The 22,308-nt window shown below is 35.6% G+C and overlaps 1 protein-coding gene and 1 long non-coding RNA gene across 2 annotated transcripts in view; both read left to right on the forward strand.

Annotated features, from left to right (window-relative positions):
- mgat4b (alpha-1,3-mannosyl-glycoprotein 4-beta-N-acetylglucosaminyltransferase B) overlaps nt 1-22,308 on the forward strand; it is a 225,721-nt gene that overhangs the window by 148,168 nt on the left and 55,245 nt on the right. Inside the window, exons 7-8 of the mRNA XM_073820494.1 lie at nt 16,072-16,147; nt 20,736-20,850. Of these exons, the coding sequence (XP_073676595.1) occupies nt 16,072-16,147; nt 20,736-20,850 (191 nt within the window). The remainder of the gene's footprint in view (nt 1-16,071; nt 16,148-20,735; nt 20,851-22,308) is intronic.
- On the forward strand, nt 2,384-5,740 carry LOC141289030 (uncharacterized). The gene is made up of 4 exons (XR_012339788.1): nt 2,384-2,435; nt 2,707-2,796; nt 3,109-3,190; nt 4,898-5,740. It is a non-coding gene; the product is annotated as an uncharacterized lncRNA (long non-coding RNA).

The following is a 22,308-nucleotide window of genomic DNA, read 5'->3' on the forward strand; positions in this document are numbered from 1 at the left end:
TTCAAATGTTCCACAGAACCTCATTTTAGTTTATTTCACAGTCACATCCCTGTCTACGGTAAAACAGCAGCGCTGGATTCTGGACAGACACATACTTTTCACATTCTCCTAAAATAAACAGTCAGGACAGTGGACACTGATGCAAGTAAATATGTTCATTAACGCCAGTTTGTGCTCAAAGCCTGTCGGATCTCATCAGGCCAACCAGTTCAACCCCGAGCACCCTGATGAACAGATCAATGCTGGATTAGACAGGCAGATGAATCCATCACCAATCAAGCAGACACACAAATCAATAACCAATCAGCCAAGAAAAATACAAATCCATTTCAGGCCAGATCTATTTATTCTCTTATTGTGTTGCAAGCATTTCGCTGAGCATGTTTTTTGTACAATTTGTTTTGTGTAGTAGTTCAAATATGCATGTTTTTTTAAAATATACTGTTGGCTAGGAGGTGTTTATACTTAGAAGATGAATTGTTCAGTAGTTCCACATGTGGACAACTAGCATGTGTTTATTCAAATGCCTCAGCATTTGGTTCAGTGTTTGGTGGCACAAGTGCGACTCTCTATTTTACACACATTAATTCAAACTCATTTAAATTTCATTACATTAAATGAAATCCAGTCTTTTAGTGGTTAAAGATTTAGACTGCTCTGTAAACAACCAAAATGAGTTTACGATACATAGTGCGTTTTAATCTGACGTTGCGTGACTGCACTTGAGTTTATGTGTGTGTAGTGTGTGATTTGACGAAGTTGGACAGATGTATCCTCGAGAGTAGAGCTGGGCGGTATGACCAAAAATTTATATCACGGTATTTTTCAAAATTATACGGTATCACGGTATATGACGGTATTTTTGTTTTTTTCATGCATGACTAGGTGTTAACCACATTTCCTAATAAATTAAAGAATAATTACTGCAGTATATTGGCTTGCATTGACCGGACTAGTATTAACCCAGGTTTGATTGGTCTCACAAAATGCTGCTGTTCACAAAGAAGTGACAGTGGCACTCATAATTGTAATGAGGTGAAGAAATCAGAATTCATGATTTGCAGTCAAAATACACAACACTTTATTGTGCATTCTTCACAAGTTCACATTTACAAGTCTACGCGTTTCTCTTCCAGCAGGAGGCGCTGTCAGATTGGTAGTACACAAAGTAGCGCAACAAATGATTTTGAAACGTACAGCGCTCATATTTATTCAATGGATAGCCTTTTGAAGTTTCATCGCAATTTTTGTCTTTCAGTCCCCACATTTTAGACCACCTGAAATCATAATTATGACTTTCATAACCCCCTAATAACACTGCAGTCATCAATGAAAATTAAGAGCTTTATTTAAGACTTTCAAAAACAAACCTTACACAAAATACGTTTCTTTTTTTTCTTTTTTTCCCACCATGTTCGGGGCACAAGAAAAATATTAAGGGACTAAATTAATATCAGCATATGAAGTATAATCGTCTCTCATTGTCTGAAAGAATGCACATCAGATGCTTAAAGTCAGTTTTTACTTTCACTTTAACATACCCAGACAGCACACATACGTCGGGCCGACGTCGGCTCGTGAGCAGAACGTCGGCCTCATAAACTTTAGATCTAAAAAGGATCGGCCAGGCGTAGGCGGGTGTAATTCGGTCAGTGCTTTATTTTGCCAGCTCATCAAACGTCGGCTCTGAGTTGGCTCACGACAGAAGGCCGATGCCGCGCTTTTCTGTTTGAATTTGTACGGTTATTCGTCTCTTAGCAACCCACCAGAGAGAGAGATGGCGACTCCTCCGGCGACATCCGTGGCTTTCAGGTAAGTTTTCACTTGAGTTAAATTGGAAAAGTATATTATTTTGTTAATTCTGTGACACTTTATAACTAATAAGGCGCTTGGTGCACTGTAGTACAGGTAAAAAGACTTTGCCTTGAGCCCAACTTGAGACTTGAGACTCCAAATAACGTTAACTTAGCTAACGGGAACGGATTACTGTGTTTCCAGCAGTTTTCTGAGGGGACGAGCTAACGTTAGACGCTGAGCAGCAAAAAAAAGCTTAGTTCAGAGTTTGTTTTTAGTTTTTATTTCACTACTTTGTCCTAACTAACGTTTTTCGTCGTGTTTTTCACTCTGTTACAGGCTGCCAGAAAGTCTCCGTCTCTACGGTGAGCCATGCTAACGTTATTGTTGCGGTTCCTTTTTAAACTAAAAATCTGTTTTAAATTCATGATTGGATAATGATTAAATGAAACTAGATTAATAATGTAATGATTCAATTCTAGATGTTTACTTTTGTAAATACTGCGTGACTTTGACGTATTTTAATTTGTTGAATATCTAAAGTTTACGCTGGAGAGGTTGCCATGGAAACAGGGCTGCAGCAAGTCACCTGACACTCAAACTCCGTCTCTCGGTGCTGCTGTTGTCGTCGCTGCTTTTAGGTAAGTTTAGTGCTTAAAATCACACAAGTATTACATATAACTGTTCCTTACTTGTAATTGACTCGTTTCTGTTGAATATTTACTTTGTAGAAATGGTTTAATGTCTTCGAAAAAGTTCGTTAGCATCTCACAGATGAGGTATGCTAACTCTAGAGATTGAGCTCTTGTTTATGACACTTTTTTTATTTTTTTTGCTGACAGATTGTCTGTGGATTATTGGAAGTAGGCTCATTTATTGATAAACACATACTGACAAAATATGTTCTTTCAGGAGGACAGAAATAAAGCCTCCACAACAGAAGGGAAGCTCCAATGTTTCAAAATGTCTGAATAGAGCTGCTGACAGAAGCAGGAAATACAGGTGAACCGAAGAAGCTCATAAAAATAACTTAATATGCATTTTCACACAATATATTTAACCTATATAACCATGTGTCTGTTAATTTATTTGGCTAAATTAAATATTTATTTATTATAGTAATTTTAAGAAGCTTTTCACAGCCAAATGTAACTACTTAACAATAAAAACATATTCTGTTATATAATTGTAGTATATTATGTATTCTTTTTTCTGCATTGTACCTGTACTTTAACTTGTTTAATCTTCCAATAAACCAGCAACTGCATACTAAATATTGTGGTCTCTGTGACAAATTGCATGTTTTGTTCCTAGATTCTTCCATGATGATGGCCTGTTGCAATCTGCAGACTCAGAGTGAACCTTCTTCTCCAAAGTGCTGGAAACCAATGATCTAGTAAGTAAAATATCAAACATACACTACTGTTTCGTAAGTTTTGGTATGGTAAAGTCTCTTCTGCCCACCACAGCTGTGTGTATTTGATAAATAATACAGTTAAACAGTAATATTGTAAAATTAATACAATTTAAAATGATTGTTTTCTATTTTAATATAGTTAGAGAAGTAATTTATTTATGTGATGCAAAGCTACATTTTCAGTATCTTTACTCCAGTCTTTAGGGTCACATGATCATTCAGAAATCATTAATCATGTGTTTGACTTAATGCAGGAGGATATTTTGATGAATAAAAAAAGTTTCTTTTTTAATTTACAGCATTTGTTTGAAACATAAATGTTTCCTTTAACTTTTGATAATTGATAATGATAAGACATTGATAATTAGAAATTAAAAATATTTTTTGAGCAGCAAATCAGCATATTAGAATGATTTCTGAAGGATCATGTCACACTGAAGACTGGAGTAAAGATGCTGAAAATGCAGCTTTGATAAAAATAAATGTAATTTCACAATATATTCACAAAAATCTGCTGTTAAATTGTAATAATATTTTACAATATTATTGTTTTTACTTCATTTTTGATCAAATAAATGCAGCCTTAGTGAGCAGAAGCGACTTATTTCAAAGACGTAAACTTTTGAAAGGTAGTGCACATTACAGTTATGATGTACCTCACACTTACAGGGCTAGTTCACCTAAACATGATTTAGGTAATCATTAATTACTCACGCCCATGTTGTTCCAAACCCGTAAGACCTCCGGTCATCTTCTGAACACAAAATAAAATATTTTTGATAAAATCCAAGAGCTTTCTGACCCTGCATAGACAGCAAGGGTACCACCATGGTCAAGACAGAGAAGAGTATTAATGACATTGTTAAAATTGTCCATGTGACATCTGTGGTTCAACTGTAGTTTTATGAAACTATGAGAGTAATTTTGTGCACAAAGGAAACTAAATTTGTATTCTTGTGGCATCATAAAATGAAGGTTGAATCGCTGATGTCACATGGACTATTTTAATAATTCTTTTACTACCCTTCTGTGTCTTGACCGTGGTAGGGCCCTTGCTGTATATGCAGGGTCAGAAAGCTCTCAGATTTCATCCAAAACATCCTAATTTGTGATTTGAAGATGAACAAAGGTCTTACAGTTTTAGAATGACATGAGAGTGAGGAATTAATGACAGAATTCTCATTTTTGGGTGAACTAACCCTTTAAATGATACTGTGGCATATGTAGTCCATTCTGTAGAGACTGTGTCTGTTCCCTGAATACTGAGGGCAAATAGTATTTTTACCTTTGCTTCTATAAAAATCCTTATTGTGATTAAACCAGATCACAATAAGCACAAATACAGGCATTAATACTTGGCCTGTAATGAGGTTACAAAACTCTGATAATAAAAAATTGATAATAGTGAGGATATACCAAAATCCACTAAAGTATAAGTAGCAAAATTTTTGTATTTTATTCTTTAACTTTAAAATAGTCTTTCTGATAATGTCCATGGGTCAGGTACAATCTTTTTGTTTAAATTAATTTAAAATACACATTTTTAGCTAAGCATTCACATAACATTGCACTACAGTTATATGTCATTTAAATAAATCATCCTTTGTCTGAAATAATATGAACAGCTGCTATGCTAATCTTTCTCCTTTTGCTTTCCTGTTTCTTTCTCTGGATGCCCATCCCAAGGTTACCAGAGGTTACGCCAGTTCAAGATCGGATCCAGCCTTACTTGTGAAGACTTCAGAAGACCGCAACACTCAAGTCTTCAGATGATGCCAGCTGTACATGGACATACAAAACTGTGAAATATTATCCATATATTGCCTTTAAGGGTATCAATTTTCAACCCGCTTTGTATTATTGCAGTGTTTCTAATATCTGTAAATCTGTAAATGAGTTATGTGTACCTATAAATCCCTTTTTACTTATAAGCAACACTCTGCAGGATGACTCATAATGAAATGATGAGTTTTGACAAAACACTTTTTGCATCAACAAAATACTGCGTTTTGCATCATGCAGCAGAGTTTTGCTGACGAATAAACTGGGGATTTCTGAGAAATCTTTTACATATATTAACAACTTTGTAACATACAAAGTGGATTGAAAATTGTTGAACTTACCCTTTAATAATGTTAAATGATTGTGTTTAACTGAACACTTCACTGGAGACTTTAGTAAGGTTTTATCATAAAAGATTTTAAAATTTGTATCATATAACTTAAAACATTTTAACTGCTGTAGTGTTTGCTCAGTTTTTATTTTGTGTTCATGTAGCTCTCGTAATATTGTACATCGGTTTTTGCCATGAAGATAGATTAGATTCTGATGTGGCAATGAAAATAGATAATTACCTTTATCTTTGAGATGCTGTCATATGGACATTTTTTTGTTGCTAAAAGATGTTTCCCAGTAAGTCTCAATCACCTCTGGCTGATTAAAGTTTTTTTTTTTTTTTTACATTGTAACCTTGGAAAAATGCATTTTCTGTAAACCTACTTTGAAATGATAAGTATTATGAAATGTGTATATAATTATAGAGCAGTTAACCATGGTTTTTCAATAGCAAAACTGTAGCAACTATAAGTGTAGTAAACAAGTTTTTTTTTTTTTTTTTGTTCATAAGGTTTTGATGCCATGGTTCTACTATAGTTGAATTGTAGTAATACTAAAGTAAAACTGTGGTAAGCATGACTGTAGTAACCATAGTTTTTTAAAATCATAATAAATGTGGTTGCTATGGTTTTACTGCAAATACTATAGTAATGGTTAGTTTTGTACTTACTGTGGTTTTAATGCAACAGTCATTGTTAAACGGTTATTGAAGTAAAAATATTGATTTAGTTTTTACTATGGTTTTACTGCAAATGCTGTGGTTAATCTTTTAAAGAGTGAATGCTTCTCATTTGTATGTCACTTTTGATACAAATATATCTGATAAATGTAAATGTATTTGTATGTTTAATGTCTGCCTTGAAAATGTTAATAAACAAGCAACCGTTATTGAGAGTGGTGTCGTGTGTATTGTTTTATTATAAACCAGCGGCTCCTGCCGCGGGTGGTACGTTAGAATAGGAATGAGCGAAACGCCGGTGAACCGCGCCCACGCCGAGCAGCCGGGATTTAAAGCTGCATCGGCCGAATGTCGGCCGGAGAACATTTGCGATTAAATGCCGACATCGCGGCGACATCTTGCCGATTAGCAAACGATCTCGGAGCGACATCGCGCCGATGGAATTTTGTAAGTCGGGACGACGTCGGCCCAACGTATGTGTGCTGTCTGGGTATTGATCAGTTTCCACGTTGCTTGTGTGATATCCATTGGCTTTAAAACATAAATATTAATAAAAATACAGTATATAGAAAAGACATATCTTTAAAATATTGCGACGTAACACCAACGTAAAGCCATTGTTTTTCTCTCACTGAAAGCTTCATCTGTCTGCGCACAATGCGCCGATCTCTGCTCTCATCTCTGCAGACACACCCCCTCTTGAAATTTCGGCATTACAAGTTTTGCAAATCGCTAACCCTGGGTCTTTCTCAGATATACTGAAATACGTCCACACCTCAGATGTGTTGCTTCAGACAAGCACGTGCAAGCTGCGGTTTCTGTTTGCGTCAACATATGTGTTCCCGACGCTTTGTACGCACACACTCACCGGTATTGGGGTATATGAAAAATGAATATCATTAAAAAAAAAACCACCGGTATTCGGTATGAAAAGGTATACCGCCCAGCCCTACTCGAGAGACCCTGGTCAAATTGGTGGCCGTCTAACAAATCTGGAAAAAAGAGAAAAGCTGCCGTCTGTATGTCAGGGATACTGCCGCTGACAGCGTTTCACAAGTTTTTCCAAATGGGGTGCATGTAGGTTTAGCCAACAGAGCAAAAGCATAAGTGTACATCAATATATGACTTCACAGGAGGTAGAGAGGGAATCAGGAGATAGAGACGGGTTAGTAAACACCAACTAAGTACTGCACAAGTTTGGGTGTGTTATAATTATCTGTCTGTCTGTCTGTCTGTCTGTCTGTCTGTCTGTCTGTCTGTCTATATGTCTATATGTCTATCTATCTGTCTGTCTATATGTCTATATGTATGTATGTCTGTCTGTCTGTCTGTCTGTCTGTCTGTCTGTCTGTCTGTCTGTCTGTCTATATGTCTATCTATCTGTCTGTCTATATGTCTGTCTGTCTGTCTATATGTCTATATGTCTGTCTGTCTGTCTGTCTGTCTGTCTGTCTGTCTATATGTCTATATGTCTGTCTGTCTGTCTGTCTGTCTGTCTGTCTGTCTGTCTGTCTGTCTGTCTGTCTGTCTGTCTATCTGTCTGTCTATATGTCTATCTATCTGTCTGTCTATATGTCTATATGTATGTATGTTTGTCTGTCTATCTGTCTGTCTATATGTCTATCTATCTGTCTGTCTATATGTCTATCTATCTGTCTGTCTATATGTCTATATGTCTGTCTATCTGTCTGTCTGTCTGTCTATATGTCTATATGTCTGTCTGTCTGTCTGTCTGTCTGTCTGTCTGTCTGTCTGTCTGTCTGTCTATCTGTCTGTCTATATGTCTATCTATCTGTCTGTCTATATGTCTATATGTATGTATGTTTGTCTGTCTATCTGTCTGTCTATATGTCTATCTATCTGTCTGTCTATATGTCTATCTATCTGTCTGTCTATATGTCTATATGTCTGTCTATCTGTCTGTCTGTCTGTCTATATGTCTATATGTCTGTCTGTCTGTCTGTGTGTCTGTCTGTCTGTCTATCTGTCTGTCTATATGTCTATCTATCTGTCTGTCTATATGTCTATATGTATGTCTGTTTGTCTGTCTATCTGTCTGTCTATATGTCTGTCTATCTATCTGTCTGTCTATATGTATGTCTGTTTGTCTGTCTATCTGTCTGTCTATATGTCTATCTATCTGTCTATCTCTATGTCTATATGTCTATCTATATGTCTGTCTGTCTATCTCTATGTCTATATGTCTGTCTGTCTGTCTGTCTGTCTGTCTGTCTGTCTGTCTGTCTGTCTGTCTGTCTGTCTGTCTATCTCTATGTCTATATGTCTGTCTGTCTGTCTGTCTATCTGTCTGTCTATATGTCTATCTATCTGTCTGTCTATATGTCTATATGTATGTCTGTCTGTCTATCTGTCTGTCTATATGTCTATCTATCTGTCTATCTCTATGTCTATATGTCTATCTATATGTCTGTCTGTTTGTCTGTCTATCTGTCTGTCTATATGTCTATCTATATGTCTGTCTGTCTGTCTATCTCTATGTCTATATGTCTGTCTGTCTGTCTGTCTGTCTGTCTATCTGTCTGTCTATATGTCTATCTATCTGTCTGTCTATATGTCTATATGTATGTCTGTCTGTCTATCTGTCTGTCTATATGTCTATCTATCTGTCTATCTCTATGTCTATATGTCTATCTATATGCCTGTCTGTCTCTATGTCTATCTGTCTATCTATATGTCTATCTATCTGTCTATATATATATGTCTATCTATATGTCTATCTAAATTCAAATTCAAATTCAAAATTGCTTTATTGGCGTGACTGTAAAATTACAATATTGCCAAAGCTTTGAGTATATGTTGAGGAACATAAAAATAACAATGAGAACATCTAAATAATTTCAATAATTAAAAATATTATAACAATTTAAATTTAAATAACAAAATTGGAAAACAGTGTAACAAAATAGAACGTGTAAACATTTGATACCACAGTGTTTAACATATAAACACACACATGCTGAGGGTCACTGAGGTAGACAGTAGGGAAACACACTGAGGTCATAATACACATTACACACATTATATACATTCACCTGCTGTCTGTGGCACATCCATACATATTTCGCAGCCAATGCTGCTGTCTGTCCCTCTCCTAGTATTATTTTTATTTTTTCCTATTCAGTCATTGCTGTAAAGTTCTTTATGATGTTTGTGAATTTATTTATATATAAGTCTCTTATTGATTTAAATTTGTGGCAGTGAAAGGAGGAAGTGCACCTCTGTCTCAATCTCTCCTGTCTGGCAGTGAGCACACACTCTTTGCTCTCTGGGTAACCAGCTCTTTTTGTGTCTGCCGGTCTCGATGGCTAGACGGTGCTCACTGAGCCTGTACTTGGTCAGGATTTGTCTCTGCTTTGTCTCCCTAATACTTTGAAGATATTCTTCCAATTCATAATTTGATTTTATAGTTCGATATAATTGTAGTTTGCATTGTGATTTAGTTACCCAATGTTCCAGATATATATTTTTAGCTTGTTTGATTATTTGATTTATTTTGATGTTTGAGTGAGAAGCAGTGCTGGTCTGAGACTGGTTAGTGATAGTGGAGTTAGTCAGGTTAGTAAGTCTCAGAACCAGCTGACTTAGGGGACTTTTTTCGGGGTTCAGTTCTTGGGTTTGTAACGTTTTAAAATGTAGCGATTCTGTGGGACTCGATTTAAGATGCATCCAGAATTTGAGGGATCTTTTTTGTATATTAATAATCAGAATTCGGTGTGTAGGGCTTCTGTTGGATGTCTGTCCCATCTAGTGTAGCTCTGATCACTGAGTGGACCCCATACCTCACTTCCATACAGCGCTATGGGCTGAATTACACTATCAAAAATTTTACACCAAATTGGAACTGGTAATTCAATATTTTGGAATTCTCTCTTATTTGCATATAGAGCTCTTCGAGCTTTATCTTTAAGAGCATTCACTGCCATACTGAAACTCCCCGATGCAGTGATGATCAGACCGAGGTAAGTGTTCTAGGGCGGTGCTGCCTAGATGGAACTGGTGTCTGTGTTCCTGACATCTGGGCTTTTTCTGAAAGACCATAATGTTGATCTTTTTGAGGTTTACTGCCAGGGCCCAGTTCTGACAGTAAGTCTCCAGCAGGTCTAGGTGCTGCTGTAGTCCCTGTGGGGTGGATGACAGCAGCACCAGATCATCTCTGTACAGTAAAAACTTTATGTTTTTGTCTTGTAGAGTGAGTCCAGGGGCTGTAGACTGTTCCAACTGCACCGCTAATTCATTAATGTAAATGTTGAACAGTGTTGGACTCAGGCTACAGCCCTGCTGCACTCCTCTTTTCTGGGTGAAGAATTCTGTATGTTTATTGGCAATTCGTATTGCACATTTGTTGTTTGAATACATTGATTTAATAATGTCATAAACTTTACCCCCTACACCACTTTGTAAAAGTTTGTAATATACTCCATCATGCCAAATAGAATCAAATGCTTTTTTGAAATCGACAAAGCATGCAAATATTTTTCCATGTTTGGTCTGTTTTACGTGTTTGTTGATTTGGGTGTGTAGGGTGTAAATGTGGTCAGTAGTTCTGTAATTTGGAAGAAAGCCAATCTGACTGGGGCTCAGGACACTGTGTTCGTTAAGGAAGTTCACAATGCTATTGTTTAAAATACTGCTAAATAACTCCCCAGATTACTGCTCACACAAATGCCTCTGAAATTATTAGGGTCCAATTTATCTCCACTCTTGTGAATTGGGGTAATAAGTCCTTGGCTCCAGATGTCAGGGAAACATCTAAGTACACGGTTAAATATTTTGAGCACAGCTGTCTGAAGCTCAGGTGTGCTGTGTTTCAGCATTTCTCCTAGAATGCTGTCAGGACCACAAGATTTTTTACCTTTTTGGGTTTTGAGTTTTTTTGTCAATTCTTCATGTGTAATTGGAAAGTCGAGTGGGTTTTGATTATTTTTAATTGTGTTTTCACAAGTTTGTAGATTTTGTTTGATCTGATCGTAATTGTTATTGAGTTGTTTTGAAGGGATTTCTTTATATAAATTTTCTAAATGTTTTGTCCAAATATTTCCATCTTGTATTGGTATATCTCTATTGGTTTTGTTGTGTTCAGATTATTCCATATATTCCAGAACTGATTGTTATTTATTGAATGTTCTATTTCTTGTAGACTTTTTGTCAGATGGTGTTTCTTTTTTGATCTGATTGTGTCTTTGTATTGTTTTAATTTTGAACAGTATTCAGTTCTTATTTCAGCATTGTTTGGTTCTTTATGTTTCAGATTTGATAATTTTCTAAGTTGTTTTCTTAATGTTTTGCAGTCTGAGTCAAACCATTTTTCATCTTTTATCTATCTGTCTGTCTGGAATTTAAAAGTTAGTAGTTCAAAAATGTAAAAGTCTAAAGTTTGAAGTTGTGCTTTTTTTTTAAAGCAATTTGAAAGATCATTTTATAGAAATAATCAAATCAATCATTTATAAATGAGCAAAAAAGAAGCTTTAATTTTTCTTAACATTTGAAAATGAAGAAATTCAGACATGAAATACATATGTATATTATAATTTTGTTCTGTAAAATATTTCTTTATCAAATACTCATTTAATATAGTAATAATAATAGTATATCACCTACATCATCATGCTTCTGTATATCCACATTTTAATGCTGATATTATGCTAATTTCTTTCTGAGGGGTATGCCAGATCTTTGTCAACTTTTCACCCCTGTTGAGTTTGCATCCCTGCAGTGAACAATAGCTCTGTTTTCAACTGCATCAAAGCTGAAATTGCATGTTGCTTTTTATTACATCCTTCTGCATACTGACATTCTGGAGAACTGCAGAGACACAAGAAGAGTTTTTGTCAAAAAGATGCCAGAGGGTTCATCTTCTTTTATCACAAGATCTTATCGTGTGTGTGTGTGTGTGTGTGTGTGTGTGTGTGTGTGTGTGTGTGTGTGTGTGTGTGTGTGTGTGTGTGTGTGTGTGTGTGTGTGTGTGTGTGTGTGTGTGTGTTCTGGTATACAGTATGTGGTTTATTAGGACACAAATGTGTAAAATGATAAGGGTACTACAACGTAAACATGGATTATGAGGTGTCCTTTTGAACCAAAACGGCTTAAAAAACAAATAAAAAATGCCAGTAGTGTTGAACAGTGGCTGTTGAAACTCTGACGTAAATGTATGTAAATGTACACGTATGATGACTCTAACAGATAATTTGCTTCCTGCAGGGTTTCACAGCAACTAGGGCATCTTACCAAAACACTGAATTAGTATGTGTGTGTACATTTCTGTAATACACAGAGAGAGGCTTATGCCTTTATCACTTGACTTCATCTGTTGGCACTCAGCACATTTGAGATGGTCACTGCTTATTAAAATCCAGTTACTACACTACACATGTTCTCAGTGAGTGAGACTATCCAGACTGTAAACAGTTATATATAGTTCTTAAATGTCAGTGGTCTCATTTTTTGATGTAAAAAAATGATAGGAAAAATGTTACTTTGTATATTATACATTGGAAAAGTAGGCCATTCATATTTTTGTTGCAAGTGTTACTCTATGTCTCTGTGGTACATTCAAGCCTTTACTCTGATTGTTTGAACTGCCTGACCACACTGCAAAAAATCCTTTTCTTGCGTAGATTTTTTCTCTTGTTTCCAGCCAAAGTATCTAAAAATTCTTAAATCAAGAATGATTTTCTAGACAAGTAAAAATTATTTTCTTGTTTTCAGAAAAAGCGAGTCAAATTAAGTGAGTTTTTGCTTAGAACAAGCTAAATAATCTGCCAATGGGGTAAGAAAAAAAATCTTATTTCAAACAGAAAACAAGATTATTTTTCTTACCCCATTGGCAGATTATTTTGCTTGTTTCAAGCAAAAATGCATTTCATTTTGACTTGTTTTTTTTTTTCTGAAAACAAGACAATTTTTACTCTAGAAAAAATTCTTCTTGATTTATTTCTTAAAAAATATTTTTTTTGCAGTACAGCTGTACTGTGTCTCTGCAAATCAAAATGGGTGTTTCCCAGTCAAGTTTTCATTTTTAGCCATCTAATCAATATTCATTTATGTCTATGAAGGGTATTTTTTTAATGTTTTTGTACTTGATGCCAGAAACCCTAGCTGTAGTTGGCAACAGGTCATATTTGCTGGAGACTGTACAGTTTAAAATGGCTAGAAAACATAAGGACTCTAGACCATACAGTATGGACCAAACATATCTTTCTTTTACAGAACTAGTAGAGATGCACTGAAATGAAAATTCTTGGCCGAAGCTGAAAAAAATTTAACACTGGGCCAAAGGCCAATTACTGAACACGGTTTTTTGTGTTTTTTCACCATTGCATAAATTAAATAGCCAAAATGTGTAAATCAAAAATAAATCAATTACAAAACATCAATTTAAAAATATTTGTTTAACACTGAACATTTTTAACATTCTAGTAGACATTATAGCCTACCAACAAAGCACAATTTAACTTAAAATAAATAAGTTAGTAAAATAATATTCTTTGGCCATTTTTAAGACCCCCTTCTTGAATCAGGCATGTGTTTTTAATGTACAAATAAATGCAGCCTTGCTGTGCATAGGAGAATGTTATAATAAATGTATTAATAGAGCTGTTGTAATGATTGTTATCATTATTTTTGTTACTTCTTAACTTTATTTTACAGAACAACAGTAAAATTACAATACTAACATTTATTACCCACAAGAAGACCTCAGTACTACTTTTTTTTTATGAATGATTCTCATCAGGCAGATTTTCCTCGTGTTTTGGACTTTGAACCCTGGCTAAGGAGCTCATGACAGAATAAATACAATTCATGCGTGTATTAGACAACATAACGGTCTGTACAGTACCGCCGCTCCCTATACGCAGAGTACGCAGTCTGCGTAGGGCACCAACTCCCAGGGGGGCACCATCCCAGCTGCTCAAAAAAATATTTTTATTATTTTATTATTTTTATTATTATTTATTTTAGTTTTTATATAGCCTATTATAATAATAAATTAATATTAATAATATACATATACAAATAAACAAAAATATAAACGTAAATATTGCATTGTCTGTGAATGCAGAGTAGGCTAGTAAGCACACGTGATTACGCGCAGCGACGCGCCTTTACCTCTGTTTACGGCTGCCTATTTGGCCAAAAATGATGATAATAATTGATGAACAATATGCCTGGTCCTGGAAAGAGACATCAACAGTCCGGCGCCGAGAAACGAAAGAAAAAAAGCCCAAGATGAAGCCCGTGCATCACTTAGGTACGTTCATAATCCTGTGAAACTTTATTTTATTCTGTCGACGTTAATAGTGTTTTAATGTCGGTAATAATTTCACGACTAACGCATCTTTCTTAATATGAATACAAGCAGATCTAAGTAAACAAAATGACTTAAAATGCATTATATTAAAACACTGAGGCAATAATGATTATTGATTAATAATGACCATATGGTGCCATTAAAGTGTTAAAATACATAATCTAATACAAAATTAACCGTTTACATTACAATTTTAATAGAAATGCCTGAAAAGAGCACCAAAGGCCTGGTAAATGCAGTTGTTACACTTACATGATGATCGAATTCCTTGTTTAATATTGACCAAACATTTAATTAAAATGTCCACATAATCTTTCCTATCATTTCCTCAACAAAAATATGTAGACATCATAACCCTTGTCTGCTTTATTGTCAAAACTGCCACATGTACAGTGCATGTACAGGTGAAAACACAGAATAAAAATATATTTAAAAAAATACAGACAAATACAAATATTATATATTCTATAAAACACAATTTACAAGCATGGATATGATAGAAAGATAGATAAAAAGGCAGATAACCATGGTTTTTATCATAGTAAAACTACTTAATTTCCTTTTTTATGATTCTGAGATTATTAAATCAATCAGACAACTGTATTAATAAAATCATAGCCATTGGAGGTAACTCTTTTTTTGTTGATAAAACTCTTGCTCTTGATCTTGCTATTTCGCTCTTTATTTACCTTTTTGACCAAAAATAACTTCCGTAATATTTGGGGGAGGGGGCACAAAAGTAAATTTCTGCTTAGGGCACCCATTTGGCCAGCAGCGGCCCTGGGTCTGTAGTTTATTTACTAATGGTTTAAGGCCATTTGGTGATTTCAGTCATCATACAGTAACCAGCAACAACCAGCCCTTTCTCTTCTCATGGAAGACATGCGATACTAAACGGTCTCTCGCTGTCGGTGCTTGTAATGATTTTTGCGTCTTTCTCAGACAGTTTTAAATGCTTCCACACTGCAGACTTAATAAGTGCATCATCATTCATACAGCCAATTTGATCAAAACACCTGATTCATACATACTGTAAACACAGATCAATTTGATGTTGCTCAGTTTTTCTGTGGATTTGTGCAATAACAAGACACTATTGACAGTACATGCCTAAAATGTAAGTGACTTGATATTTGACTTCCTATTTATTGCATTGTTTTATGAAATCAATATAACATTTGCAATCATGCTGATATCTGGAGAAAAACAGCACTCTTGCTCTCGTCATAGGCTCTGTATTAAATATAAAAAACAAGAACTCATATTGGGACATTTACTTGAAAAATGCCCACTGACTGGGAATTGCCATTTTAGTTCTTCACTTTCCCAACCAGGGTTGAATGTTCCCGTGCGCTGTTCCTTTCAAAATTTGATTCAGCTTCCATGTCACACATCAAGACTCATCACTACTGTATGTTTGACATCAGTGAGGAGAAATGCAAGAAACAGACACCTTACATCAAACCTGGTGTGACATGTTGTTATGTGCAATATTTCAATCGAAGCAGTTCTTTGTTGTTGTTTTAAAAAAAAAAAAAAGTCACTTTTTAAGCTTTACTTTAAAAGAACATCCATGTAGCTGGACAAACAGCAGCTGCCACAAATAATCCATCACTCACTGTCCTCTTATTTGTAAACAGCGGGTCTCTGTTGCTATTTATTATCTTCAGCCAGTTGGTTTGCGTGTGTGTGGCTGTATCTTATTCTTTATAAAGTGTATGCTAATTGTTTTTGCAGATGGCGAACAAAGCAGAACCTGGATTACTGCTTCCTGATGATGTATGCCCAGACTAAAGGGACCTATTACGTACAGGTAAGATTAAATAAGGATTATGAGCAAACTCCATATTAGAACGGCATAAATGCTCATATTTGGAGAGAACACCAACATAATAACATGTTTGAATGGATGGGTCTCCACGGTGTTTTTTTTTTTTTTTTTTTTTTTTTTGCATGTATTGATTTCTTTTATGGGAAATGGCTACCAGAGGAAATAGAAAGCTCTTATAAAGACAAGCTGATCTTTAAAGGGTTATGAAACCCCCTGTTTCAGCACTGGTTAGATCTCACCACAGTTTTAAAAAATGCTGCAAAAGTGGGCATGGTGTGCTCACTGCGCTGCGGGGGGAAGAGAAGAGACAGACAACACAGACAACTTCGGGTTCAGACAGTTTCATTTTGCTCCAGTCGAGTTAAAAACAAATAAATGCACAGCCATTTGCACTATGCATCGAAAAACATATACAGTATCTCACAAAAGTAAGTACACCCCTCACATTTCAGCACCTTCCTCTCAAGGGACAATACTATAGAAATGAAGATTTACTGTCCTCTGAAAATAACTCAACATACAGCCATTATTGTCAAAATAGCTGGCAACAAAAGTGAGTACAGCTGTATGTTGTTTAACCATGCAAAGCCAAATGTCCTATTTATCATGTTCATGTTTTTGCCTGCTTGACAGGACCATACAAACTTGTGTATCTTGTATTAGAGCAGTTTAATTTGGGTGCTTAGAGTACAATTCTCTCATACTCATACAGTAACACCCTGAAACTGAGTTACACTACAGTGGTCAGGGTCATTCACAGGTTTTCCACGTCGTGTTCTACTCAGAATAGGCCTCGCAAGGATCAATCAACAAAGTTGAGCACTCGTTCTGTGCGTCAGGTGCAGAACCTGGCTTCAAAAACCAGATGCATGAGTGCTGCCAGCATTGCATTAGAGGTTGCAGAAGGTCATCTTGTCAGTGCTCAGATCATATGCCGCACACTGCAACAAGTCGATTTGCACAGGCGTCCTCCCAGATGGAAGCCTCATCTTAAGCTGGCTCACAAGAAAGCCCGCAAACAGTTTGCTGAAGACAACCATGTCCAAGAGCATGAGATATACATTTATAAGATAAACTTAGATGGTCTCCAGCATGTATGGTGATGCCCTTGCCTACAGTCAAGCATGGTGGTGGAGCATCATGGTCTGCTGGTTCTGGGGAGCTGCAGTTCATTGAGGGAAACATGGGTTCCATTATGTACTGTACATTCTGAAGCAGAACATGAACGAACTGCAGTTTTCCAACAGTTTTGCAGTTTTTTATTTTCAGGGGACAGTCAATATACAATGTTATACAAGCTGCACATTGACTACTCTAAAATATATCCAAGTTTCATTTCTATAGTATTGTCCCTTGAGAATAAATACTAAAATGATACTGAAATGTGTGGGGTGTACTCACTTTTGTGACATACTGCATATGAACGTGCTGTTGCACCTCTAATAACTTTTAAGGCTTATTTTGCGGCGTTTATATTAACCTTTTGATGGGTTGCATCAAGGAAAAAAACGCCTACACTCACTATGTTTATGAATCGCGTGTGCCGAACTCGTACACTCTTTTTCGATCCATGAAGGTTTCTATCAGTTCATGTACGCAATCTCATAGACTGAAGCGCCTGTCACAGCAAATCAACACACCCTGTCGTGAATAATTAAGGGAAGCGTCTTCTCTTAGGATAAGAACATGCAGCCTCATGAATATTTCTGAGACACCCACACGTCATCAAAGTACCATAGTCCTTTGCCACGTCACAAACTGTGACATCAGCACAATGTAGATTGTAAACCTGGAAGATGAAAGTAGCGTAAAAAAGCTCACAATTAACCAGTTGTCTCTAACAATTAATATTAACAGATGGTAACGTTGCTGTCTACGATGTGCAACACAAACACTTTTGGTTAAATCTCAGAAAAAGTAGTGTGGAGTTTCATAACCCTTTAAGGCCACTTTAAACTTATTTTGTTGCATGTTCTTTTATGATCAGTTTTTTTGTGGGCGTTTAGATAAAACCAACACATGACCAAGTCATTTCCTTTTTTTTTTTCCCCTAATCATGCATTCACTTTAGAGTGTGTTCTTTGACACTGATGTGTGTGATGGCTGCATTTCTTAGAAAAGAACAAAATGCTAAATCCACTTTGAGTTTTTTGTTTTTTTACCTCGCACTCCCATCACATGCATTAAGGTCACTCAACATGGGTGTTTAAAGAAAAGAAAATGCACTCCACCAGTATTTTATAAAGTGACCATCATAAGATGTCATAAAAAGCACAGTGTGTGAGATTTAAATAAAAAGTGGTTACTTTCCCCACAAAGGAAACAGAAAGAAAATGACTGCAAAAACAGCTTGTCTTATTGGTATTTTTGTCTTGTTTCTAGTCAAAATATAAAAAAATTCTTACATTAAGATGCATTTACTAGATAAGCAAAATGACATAAGATATTTGGTCTTGTTTCCAGTGAGATAAAGTAATTTGCTTAAAATAAGTAAAACTGTCTGCCAGAGGGGTAAGTAAAATACTCTTGATTTAAGAATATTTGACTTACCCCACTGGCAGATAATTTTACTTGCTTCCAGAAGGGGAAAAAATTAATTAAATGCATTTTGCTAAAACAAAACTAAATATCTTATGTCATTTTGCTTATCTAATAAATGCATCTCAATTTAGGAATGTCTAGATATTTTGACTAGAAACAAGAGAGAATTTCTAAATAAGATAAGCTTTTTTTCAGTGTTCTAGGTTTGTTCAAGTAAAAGCATCATTGAGCTCTAAGTCTTTGCCTGTTCAAGTTAACAAGTAGTGGGAAAAGCACTATAAAAATACATTTTTCCACTGTGCTGCGAACAAAAAAGCACCTTTTGTTTCATGTCTAGAAATGCTGTTGCATAAAACTTTGACTTGGTCATGACCGAGAACAGACTATTCATAGTGAATAATCTCGTAGGCTGATTCTGGAATTAGCCTACAAAACTTGTATTAGCGGATACAAAAATCTGAATGGCTGTTTGAAACAGTTTGTTTTTTTCCTTCTCCTTTTGCATTAAGTGGCAGTCACACTAGACTTTTTGTTCCATTGACTTCCATTCATACACATGCAAATGCTTGAGAGTGGAAAAAGTTCAACTTGGGTGAACTCTTAACCTGTGAATTTGTATCACATGAAACCGTGTAACCAATAGAAGTTTGAAATGTCACAGTATGACCTTGAGCTCATCTCAAAGAACAGAAATTTATTTTACGTTGCTGCAGGATGGAGGAGTCAGTTGTACAGTGCCTTTCAAAAGTATTCATACCCCTTCATTTTTTTCACATTTTATTTTGTTGCAGCATTATGTTAAACTGCTTTAAGTTTTTCCCCACATCAATTTACACTCCATACACCATAATAATGACAAAGCAAAAACCAGATTTGCAAATTTTACAAATTTATTAAAAATAAAACGCTGAAATAAGTACATTGCATAAGTATTCATACCCTTAACTCAGTACGTAGTTGAAGCACCTTTACAGCCTCAAGTCTTTTTGGGAATGATGTGACAAGCTTTGCACATCTGCATTTGGCAATTATCTGCCATTCTTTGCCTCACCTTTTCACCTCTCCATCTCTGTCAGCTTGGATGGGGGCTGGCAGACATTTTCTCGAGTCCTAGTTGTTCCAATCGTCGTCCATTATGGATAATGCTTCTGTGAACCTTCAATGCAGCAGATTTTTTTCTGAACTCTTCCCTAGATCATCGCCTTAACGCAAGTCTGTCACTGAGCTCTACAGGCAGTTATCTTGACCTCAGGACTTGGTTTTTGCTCTGATATGCATTTTCAGCTGTTAGACCTTTTCTGAGAGGTGTGTGCCTTTCTAAATCAGACTCATTCAAATGAATTTACCACAGTTTAACTCCACTCGAAGTGTAGTAACATCTAGAAGCAATATGAATGCTCCTGAGCTAAATTTCGAGTGTCCCAGAAAAGGGTATGAATACTTATGCAACGGGATCTTTTCAGTTTTTTATTTTTAATAAATTTGCACAAATGTTAAAAACCTATTTTTTGCTTTGCCATTATGGAGTAGGGAGTGTAGATTGATGTGGGGAAAAAAGTAATTTAAAGTAGTTTAACATAAGGCAGCAGCAAAACAAAATGTGAAAATTATTCAAAGGGGTATGAATAATTTCGCAAGGCACTGTATGTTTTTACATTTTGAATTTATTATTATTTATGTGTTGAATTTAAATCTTAAGACGCTGCAAAATGTCTTAAGAAAAACACATCATGCCTGTCGCAGTGGCTGAAGAAATTTTGCCTTCTCAAAGTTTAGTGTGAGAAATCACTTTTTTTTTAAAAAGACTAAATTAGCAATAAGTCAACCAATGATGAGTTGGGATGGGATAATAGAAGGTATATTAACTTTTGGAAAATGACACACCTTTAAATCATTTTGCCTTAGATACCCAGAAAAAGAATTTAACTTGTTGCAATTATATCCAAATATGCAAATGATTTGGATCCACTTTATAGCTGCTTGTCTTCCTTCAGCATTGTCTCTCTTTCTCTCTCTCTCACACACACAGCTAGAGGATGACATTGTAGCACGGCCAAATTACTTCACCACGATGAAGAATTTCGCCCTGCAGCAGCCGTCAGAGGAGTGGATGATTCTTGAATTCTCCCAGCTGGGCTTCATTGGTGAGTCTTACTCAAAGTCAGACTGCAGACTGTCTTACACTGCTGTCGGTGTGTGTTAACCTCCCCCTTACAGCACAGCCAAACTCACACTGTATTTCCTCCAAATAGAAAGATCCCTCTCACTGTTATGAGAAGAAAACATAACAGACGTCAAACCTTATAAACCACTTATAAAGCTGGTTATGTCTCCAGAGGTGGATGAACTGTTGAAGTTGCTGATGAAAGAAATCATTTCATGGCTTCACTGTGATTTTGTCTCTTTAAAACTGAATTGTCACCACCTCTCATACGGTTCAGATTAGTTTCCACCTGAGAAATTTCCAAGAGTCTGAGTGACACAAGAGCCACACTGAAAAACATGCTTTTCTTTACTTAGATTTTGTGTCGTGTTTCCAGCCAAAATATCGAAAAACTCTTAAATCAAGAAGTATTTTCTAGACGAGTAAAAATGATCTTGTTTTCAGAAAAAACTAGTCAAAATTAAGTGTTTTTTCTTGAAACAAACTAAATAATCTGCCAATGGGATAAGAAAAATAATCTTGTTTTCTGTTTTAAATAAGTTTTTTTTTTGCTTACCCCATTGGCAGATTATTTAGCTCGTTCTAATTTTTCACTTAATTTTGACTTGTTTTTTCTGAAAACAATACAATATTTTTTCCTGTCTAGAAAATCCTTCTTGATTTAAGGATTTTTAGATATTTGTCTCGAAATAAGACAAAAAAAGAGTAAGAAAAGCTTTTTTTGCAGTGCAGACCCAAAACTCGAACCAGAGTACACTGCAAAAAATGCTTTTCTTACTTAGATTTTTTTGTTTTGTTTCCAGCCAAAATATCTAAAAATTCTTAAATCAAGAAGGATTTTCTAGATGAGTAAAAATTATTTTCTTGTTTTGTTTTTTTTTTTAGAAAAAAAAAACTAATAAAAATTGAGTTTTTGCTTAGAACAAGCAAGATAATCTGCCACTGGGGTAATCTTATTTCAAACAGAAAACAAGATTATTTTTCTTAACCCAATGGCAGATTTTTTTTGCTTGTTTCAAGCAAAAATGCACTTAATTTTGACTTGTTTTTTCTGAAAACAAGAAAATAATTTTTACTTTTTTAGAAAATCCTTTATGAATATTTCGATATTTTGGCTAGAAACAAGACAAAATATCTAAGTAAGAGAAGCGTGTTTTGCAGTGTGGCTCACCCTGACTCATGTAAATTGCTCAGGTGGAAACTAATCTGCACCGCATGAGAGGTGGTGACAATTCAGTTTTAAAGAGACAAAATCACTTTCTTGCCCAAAAATGAAGCTCTGAAATGATCAGCGACTTCAACAGTTCATCCACCTCTGGAGACATAACCAGCTTTATAAGTGGTTTATAAGGTTTGACGTCTGTTATGTTTTCTTCTCATAACAGTGAGAAGCATCTTTCTATTTGGAGGAAATAGTGTGAGTTTTTTGCAGTGTACA

Source organism: Garra rufa, chromosome 16, assembly GCF_049309525.1.
Source record: "Garra rufa chromosome 16, GarRuf1.0, whole genome shotgun sequence".
NCBI classification, from domain to species: Eukaryota; Metazoa; Chordata; class Actinopteri; order Cypriniformes; family Cyprinidae; genus Garra; species Garra rufa.